General features: G+C 49.5%; 1 protein-coding gene and 1 pseudogene across 1 annotated transcript; both read right to left on the bottom strand.

Moving 5' to 3' along the window:
• Window positions 1-959: 959 nt before the first annotated feature.
• LOC121603052 lies at window positions 960-8,334 on the bottom strand (annotated as a pseudogene).
• LOC121603053 (alpha-tocopherol transfer protein-like) lies at window positions 5,291-6,616 on the bottom strand. The gene is made up of 3 exons (XM_041931788.1): window positions 5,998-6,616; window positions 5,760-5,910; window positions 5,291-5,680 (listed from the first exon to the last, which is right to left on the bottom strand). Exons 1-3 carry the CDS (start codon window positions 6,229-6,231, stop codon window positions 5,643-5,645), a joined length of 423 nt encoding a protein of 140 aa, XP_041787722.1. The 5' UTR covers window positions 6,232-6,616; the 3' UTR covers window positions 5,291-5,642.
• Window positions 8,335-8,653: the final 319 nt, after the last annotated feature.

Here is an 8,653-nt window from a genome sequence, read left to right as displayed (position 1 = left end):
GAACGGGTTGATGTAGAGGAACATTTGGTAATGTGTTTCTTTTTTCTAATACATCATTATTTTGAGGGCAGTCGGAAAGTTGACGAGTCGATCGGGTGAGTAAGCTTCGAGCGAGCTCGTTGCTCGATTGTTTTAAGAGCGCAAGGTCTGCCTATTTGAAAGTGAGATGTAAAGAATCTTTATTGATAATGCCAGTTCTTCAAGGATCTTTCAAGAAGAATCAGAGAATCAGAAGAAAAATAACAAAAAACGAGTCATTTAAAGTTTTTTTGCTTCGAAATTGCAGATTGCTCCTAGCGCCACCCAGCGGACACTAGCGAAGTAAGAAATATGAAATGTTTCGTTGTGCTGAAATATTTCCCTCGTAACGGTCCGTTTCCAACAATAACAACAAAATTTGAAAATTTCCGCAAAATTTGAAATTTCCACCCCGGGACCGTTAAAAATGGCGCATTTTTTCGACAGAGCACGTGTGGTGCCGCCGTTTGCTGACCAGATGTGCCGTTTTGAACGGGACAGTGACGTATTTTTTAATGTTGTTCCGTCGTGTAAGTGAGAATTTGGACTTGGTTGCCAAATTCTTGGTTGCAAAGTTCTAAAACCCTTTTGAACGAAATCATCTGTGTTTCTCCATTAATTTCTTACCAATTTTAAATAACTATTTTTCTAATCGTCCAGTATTCTGTTACCCACAATGACGAAAAAAGCGAAGCATCCTACGCCACGACACCATTATCCATCATGTGTATGACCTCGGTCAAAATCAACGCCATCAAAGGTTGGGAGAAGATGTTTTGTGTGCGTGCCGTTTCGCATCGATAAAAGCGGTTCTATTTTTAGCTCTACAAACCACTCCAGTCTAACGCTATTATGGCTGTGCTTTATTTACGCATCGCTTGGATGTATTCGTGCCGCTGAAACTCGTTGCTGGAACAGGTGATTTTTTATAATAAACAGGATAATGTTCGGTTTAAACGATCTTTATTCATCTCGCAAGCCGATTGTCGGTTACAGTTTTGTACGTTAAAAAAGGAACATAAAGCACGCTGATGACACTGTTTATGAGACTTCTGGAGTAACACTCCATTTCCATCACAACCACACTCACATACACATTCAGCCATTTCTATCGCAATCGTTCCACATATCTTCCGGGTAATAATAAACGGTATGCTCGTTATCTTATCGCCCTATGGTACGGGCAAGGGCTCGCCGGCTAGCGCGGAACCAGGTTCATCCAGAAGCCATGCTTCGCGTTCAACCCGCCGACGTTTCATCCAGCACGAGCGGAATGGTCAGTTTGCTGCCGGGTTGGATGATGAAGTTCGACAGCATGTAAAACAGGAAGCACTTGGCCTGCATCAGCGCCAACCGCGACCCGATACAGTTCCGCAGCCCGGTCCCGAACGGCACGTACGCGTCCTGGTAGATGTTGTTCGGGTCGGCAAACCGCTCCGGATCAAACCGTAACGGATCGGGGAAAAACTTCTCATCCAGATGGAACGATTTCAGCGGGATCGACACATTGAGTCCCTTTTCGATGGTGACGCGCGTCCCGTCCGTGTTGGTAAACGTGTAGTCTTTGGTGCAGCGGCGATTCGTCAGACCGAATGGCGTCCACCGCCGTAGCGTCTCCGACACGACCATGTCGAGGTATTTCATCTTCTGCAAGATCTCGTACGTCGGCGTCGCACCATCAATCAACTCGTCGCGCGCACTATCAATCTCCGCCCGCAGCCGATCCTGAATGTCCGGGTTTACGGCCAGCTCGTAGCTGGTGAAGCACAGCACCGTGGTCGTCGTCTCGATGCCACCGAAGAAGAACGATGCGGCCGCTGCCGTAATGTCCACATCGTGCCACTGGAGCGTCTCGCCCGTGGCACCGCGCTGCTCCACCGTGTGCGTTTCGGCGGTCGAAAACCCGGCACTCTCGAGCGCATCGTCCTCCGTTTGCTCCGAGTTGAGCTCGTTCCGCGGGCCTGCAGCAGCAGATGGATAAAGTCGGGCCGCTTGATGAGGTTCCTCTCGCGGTAGCGAATGTTGGTCGAGACGGCTTCCAGGTAGAACTCGTTCACATCCTTGTACAGCACACCGAGCCGCAGGAACTTGAACAACCCCGGCAGGATCGTTGTCATTAGCAGCTTCAGCCCCGGCAGCCCGTCGATCTGCGCCAACCGTTTGCCCTTGAGGAAGAACTCGTTGTCGGGATCGGTCAGCGAGTCCACGTCCACGCCGAACGAGATCGATGTCATCGCATCGTTGCCCAGCTTGGAGTACAGATCGCGCAGCTCCATCGCGAACGGTTTGCCGCGGGCAAACACCACCAGCCGCTGCATCGCATCGCCGGCACTCTTGGACAGCAGCACGAACATGTTGCGTATTTTGCTGCCGGTAAAGGCAGGGCTCAGACCGGACCGATGGTGCCGCCAGCGGGCTCCGTTGGTGAAGAAGAGCGAGCGGGCCAGCAGTGGATCGTGCTCGAGCGACAGCTGCGTCACGTGGTCGGTAAAGTGGTCGAAATCTTTAATCGCCATCTCCTTGAACAGGGCGGGATCGTGCACCAGGTAGGCCGGGGTTCGCAGCGTAAACACGCCCGAGATGCGCGTGTTCGGGAACATGCGGTAGCCTTCCGAGGCCACATCAACGGCATGCTTTTCCTGGGTGAAGAACGACCACACTTGGCCGAAAAATGGGACCGGTTTCACGTACGGGACGTAGCGCTTCTCGAAGTAATCGTACGTCGCGATGCTCCACCGATAGAGCAGGTACAGGGCGAGCGGCAACGCCCAGAACAGAAACATTCTGAACCCAGAGACCTAGGTTTGACCGGGCCTAGGGGCCGCCCCACACTACACGCACAAAAACGGTGAGAACGAGAGCGCGCGCGCGCTCGTGCTCCCACTCGCGCCGGAAACAAACTCGCGACTGATCTTGTACGCGACTGCCGGCAAAGGTCGCGGTTGTCGTCGTCGTTCCCCGGTCTCGCGGTCTTGTGTGTGCGCGAGCGCGCGCGTTTGCCTGAAACCACTACATTCGCGTTAGAGCAGATTGATCGAACCAACGAAAAAACAGGCAAATTTTGGAAGCAGCGGGGGAAGAATCTGCCTGCAATTGCCGGCTGGCTATCGCCGTGTGGTGGTTGCCCACACAGCCACAGAGCGATAGGAAGCTGTCGGGTGCAGTAATTGATCGTGCGGCCAATCTGGGGTGGGGGGTAGGGGGCATAAAAGCTGGTCGAATTGGTGGAACGAATTTGAAACGCTTTGAGCGGTGCGTTAGGTGGCAATGAGTGGCTGTTCGTGGGGCTTTTCGGGAAGGGCAGTGAGATTGTGCGACGCCACCATCCGGAACCATATGATCGAAGCAGGAGGAGGAGTAGGCCTGTATGATGTAACTGTTGACGGGTGTAGTGGTGATGTTTGCAAGATAAGCAGCGCCAATGTTTGCAAGATTGACAAACACACCCAGTATGGTTTGGTGTTGATGATGCTTTTCGACGCTCAAGTCGCTTTCGCGGTGTAGCTGCAAATGTGTGTGTGTGTGTTTGTGTTTACCGGACAATATTCTAATGGTTGGGGCCAGAGAGGACGCTAAAATCGCGCCCCCCAGAGTTGTGGTGGTAGAGCAACACCCAGAATAGAAGAGCATTGTAGGAAAAGTTAGATTGGTTGCAATTTGTGGGGAATTTGGTTGCAGTTTCGGTTTAGAATGATTATTGTCGCTTACGTTTTTCTCGTCTTTCTTGCTTTAACGATGCATTATAAGTTCCAAAACAGCTATTGTATGTTCCAAGTTAGCTGAAGAATCTCTTGGTGTGCACCTTTAACGATCCAAAACACTGATAGTCGTAGCAATAAAAATCATTATTGCGCACTATTCAGCATAGTGATCTTAGTTAAACACTCTTATTATGAACATAAGTAGTTGTAACTAAGCAGTAGGGCTTGGAAAGCACAAAACACAGCACAATGCTAGTGATAATTTAAACGTTCATTAAACACTTCAAGGGCTTTACTGGATCAAGGATCTTCAATCCTGCAAGCATCAAATTCAATCCAAAAAGCTACATTTGAACATTGGGAATTATGTGTCTAATGACAGCGCTGTAAAATGTCACTGTCAATGTCATAAAAAATCTCATTGGAATAAAATCCATGTCAGCGTCACGTACTCACTTGTGATAATCAGAGGTGATTCTCAAACATTTAATGTGTGTCCAATACATGCTTCGCGATATTTTAGCAATCAACGCTTGATCAGTCACACTGTCAGGACTTTTTTTTTTACTGTGATCAATTTTGTAAAATGTCACTGACATAGTTATTACAAATTACTACTGAAATAAAATCACATCACCGTCACGAGCTCTATTGTAACGATCATAGGTGAGACTCGAACAGTTGTTGCGTCCATCACATGCTTGGTGACATTGTGTGTAACTAACTCTTGGTCAGTCACTTGATCGTGACATTATCAGTCGGTGATCAATCCATTTGCCATGGCCGATAGCCATTTGCGGAGATGTGCGGAGCGGGCGAGTGGTTTCAAGAAGCAAAATGAGCATATGTTCTCGCTCTGTTCGACCCGACAGATAATCAAAACAGATAGAGGGAGAAAGCATGTTCATTTTGTTGTCAGAGCCCACGCGCCAAGTATATTCCAAGAATGTCGTGATTATCGCCGACAAAAATGTCGTGACCAAGTGGGTGACCAAGAGTTGGGTGCTAATCAAAATGACACCAACCATGTGATTGATTCTCCAACTGTTTGAGTATCGTCACTGATCATCTCAATTGTGTACGTGATCTGATTTGTGCTTCGTTTCAGTCATGAGTGTTGGTGACTGAAACAGTAGCATTTGGCATGATTATGTTTGCGGCGGCATTAAGCTCAGCTTGTCAGTTAGAGTATCGCGTTGGACTCAAGTATTCGCATGTCGTGTTCGGCATGTCATGACGCACTTTCATCAGCAATGAACATCAACCTACCACGAATATGTTCATTGATTTCGGTGGTGACTATCATGTGATTTTCATGACATTTTGCAGCACCGGTCAAATGCATTCCAATTAATCCTTCATAATGAATAGGAAAGCTGCATTTGATGTGCTGTTTTAAAGTACCGTTTTTGCTTAGTTGATCGCGCTTTGGCGAAGTTTCCAATGCCTCCAATCCCTGGTTAATCGAAAATTTACGTAAAAGACCTTGTCAAAAAGTCCGTCAGCTCAGCTTTATCTCTCAAACCCGTCTTTTTAGTCAGGCTACATTAAGAACCTCGAACAACATTCAATCCACCTTTCAACAGTCCTTTTATTGGCATTTAATCATTGACTTAGAATATTGCACTGCTATTAAAATGGCGCTTGGTCCACTCCACTCCTAACCGTCGTACTACGTTTACAAGAAAAAAAAATACAAAAGATAAAACCCTCCCAACAAACTATTACATTTACATTCCCTCCTTCAAAAGTGGGTCGCACTGGACGTGGTCCAATCGCAAAGTACCGGATTGTCATGCGATCGCTTGATATCACAATCTGAGTGCTCTTTTTTGTGCTTAATTACTAGTGTTTACTTGCTGCTTAATTATAGTGTTTACTTGCTAGTCGTTTTCAAGAAATAACTTCGGGTATACGTTCACATTAATCCTGTTTCTTAAGGTAACCGAAAGAGTTGGCAACTGAAAAACAAAATTGGAAAAAGGGAGAACATTGAGCATCACAATAGCAATAACAGTGCTGTTAGATGATTCCACTTACGTTCATATTCTTTGTGATAGAGCTCAAACATCTCCCCGAGCAGCATACCGTCCGTTTCGAGACACTCGAGTGTGCCGCCGTACTTGGGGCGCAAGCACTTCGCCTCGACGTGCGACATCAGCGAGTTCCAGTCCTTCTGGTGGAAGAATAACTGCAAAAAGGCATCCAACGGTCCGAAATCAGTTTGATAAACATACATCTCAGACACATCATTAGTGTCTCTTATTTGTGTCCTTACCCGCTTGCGTAGCTTCTCCGAAAGGAATGGCTTGAAGATGGCAAACAGCATATTGAACAGATACGAGTTGTTCACGATGTGGACGGACTTGAGGCGCATCGCGGTACACTGCTGTATCCAGTCGAGTGCCATCGCCGCAAACTTGGGCGTAAACTGCATGATCTGGGACAGTGCCAGTCCCTCCATGTCCAGGATGACGACGGCACCGTTCAGCTGGGTGCGCGGCTCATACATACCCGCCTCCAGGGCGAGCTGGACCGCGCGGAACAGATCGGTCAGGGACACCTTGGACGGTTTCCATTTCTCTGTGGGCGTTGGAAGGAAGGGAACGCTTAATACAATTTGAAAGTGTTCTAAAAATAGCTTTCTCGGGGAAAGAAAAGACGAGGGCAATGAAGACACCACGCATTAGAGTTCGAGGTTCGAAGTGAGGGCTTTATTTCAACCAAAGCTCTTAATCACACAAATTTCACTGATTGACCAAAATAGGACTTAGGCGTCCAAGATAGCACCAAAAACGGACAGGGAATCAAATATCGCACAAATACACAGATATCTCTGCCTATCGTATTACTGCGTCTTTATCTTATCACAATCTGGGTTAGTTAGCAAACGCTCGCTTACGCGCTGCGTGGGACCAGGTTCATCCAGAAGCCATGCTTCGCGTTCAACCCCGCCGACGTTTCATCGATCACAATGGGGATGGTCAGTTTTGTGTCGGGCTTGATGATGAAGTTCGATAGCATGTAAAACAGAATGCATTTCGCCTGCATTAGCGCCAACCGGGAGCCAATACAGTTCCGCAGCCCGGTGCCGAACGGCACGTACGCGTCCTGGTTGATGTTGTTCGGGTCGGCAAACCGCTCCGGATCAAACCGTAGCGGATCGGGGTAGAAATTCTCATCCAGATGGAAGTACTTCAGCGGAATCGATATGTTCTGACCACGCTCGATCGTGACGCGCGTCCCGTCCGTATTGGTAAACGTGTAGTTCTTCGTGCACTGCGATTGGTAAGCCCCAACGGTGTCCAGCGACGCAGCGCCTCCGACACGACCATGTCCAGATACTTCATCTTCTGCAGCACCTCGTACGTGGGTGTCCTACCGTCCGCCAAACTCTCCCGCTGTTCGTCAATTTCCGCCCGCAGCCGTTCCTGAATGTCCGGGTTTACGGCCAGCTCGTAGCTGGTGAAGCACAGCAGCGTCGTCGTCGTCTCGATGCCACCGAAAAAGAACGAAGCAGCCGCTCCGGCAATGTCGATATCAGCCCAGCTCATCTTCCCTTCACCCTTCTGCTCAAACGTGTGCTCTTTCACTGTTGAAAAGCCAGCATCCTGCAGCGCCTCGTCTTCGTGCTTCTCCGCACCAAGCGTGTTCTTGCGCGCCTGCAGCAACAAGTGGATAAAGTCCGGCGGGTAATGCGATTCGTCTCGCGCAGCTGAATGTTTCGCGCCACCGCATCCGTATAGAAATCGTTCACATCCTTGTACATGCCGCTCAGCCGGAAGAAGTGAAACACCCGCGGGATGGTGGTGCCATCAGAAACTTCAGCCCGGCAGCCCGTCGATCTGCGCCAACCGTTTGCCCTTGAGGAAGAACTCGTTGTCGAGCGATCGGTCAGCGAGTCTACCTCCACGCCGAACGAGATCGACGTCATCACATCGTTGCCGAGGCGGGAGTACAGATCGCGCAGCTCCATGGTGAATGGTTTGCCGGCCGCAAACACCAACAAGCGGCCATCGCGTCACCGGCACTCTTGGACAGCAGACCAAACATACTGCGCATTTTGCTGCCGGTAAAGGCAGGGCTTAGGCCCGAACGATGCTGCCGCCAGTGCGCACCGTTGGTGAAGAAGAGCGACCGCGCTAGGATGGGATCCGTTTCGATGCGGAAATCGGTCACGTGGTCGGTAAAGTGGTCGAAATCCTTCGTTGCCATCTGCTTGTAGAGCGTTGGATCGTGCACCAGGTAGGCCGGGGTTCGCAGCGAAAACACGCCCGAGATGCGCGTGTTCGGGAACATGCGGTAGCCTTCCGAGGCCACATCAACGACATGCCTTCCTTGGGTGAAGAATGACAACACTTGGCCGAAAATGGGACCGGTTTCACGTACGGGACGTTGCGCTTCTCGAAGTAATCGTACGTCGCGATGCTCCACCGATAGAACAGATACAGGGCGAGCGGTAACGCCCACAGGAGGAACATTTTCGAAAACACAAACGAAACCAATGCGCACACGCTTCTTCGGGAACGAGTTGTTCGCGACTGACGCAACCGCGGCGAAAGAAGCGAGCAATAACAGTCCGAAAACGGTGCCGAAATTCGGCGCACCATCACACGCAAACATACGCATTAGAGTCGCCAAAACTAATCCACAGCGGAATATGCGAGAACGCTTGTGCGTTGGGGTTCTGCGGTGAGGCGAAGATAATGAATTATCTTCGCGTTTGGCACCAGATTGCGAGTGTGGTTGTGTGGCGGTGGCTTGAATGTTTGAAACTTTTGGGAGAGCCCAAAATGAGTAAGCAAAAAATGGGGGCTTTGGCACTGCGGAATGATTTGCACGTTTTTATGACCGCGTGCCCTTAGCAGCAGACTTGCTCCGGAGTTCCGATAGCAAGCGGGCATGTTGCATCATTTCCATGAGTTCAATAGTTG

Source organism: Anopheles merus, unplaced genomic scaffold (genome assembly GCF_017562075.2).
Source record: "Anopheles merus strain MAF unplaced genomic scaffold, AmerM5.1 LNR4000795, whole genome shotgun sequence".
NCBI lineage: Eukaryota > Metazoa > Arthropoda > Insecta > Diptera > Culicidae > Anopheles > Anopheles merus.
Note: the sequence above shows the minus strand (reverse complement) of the source record. Positions and strands in the feature narration are given on the sequence as shown.

Coding starts and splice junctions, on each gene's coding strand:
- LOC121603053 (XM_041931788.1), bottom strand. CDS start 6,231: ATGTATGAGCCGCGCACCCAGCTGAACGGTGCCGTCGTCATCCTGGAC. Junction 5,911..5,997: donor CGGAGAAGCTACGCAAGCGG/GTAAGGACACAA, acceptor GCCTTTTTGCAG/TTATTCTTCCACCAGAAGGA. Junction 5,681..5,759: donor CTATCACAAAGAATATGAAC/GTAAGTGGAATC, acceptor TTTGTTTTTCAG/TTGCCAACTCTTTCGGTTAC.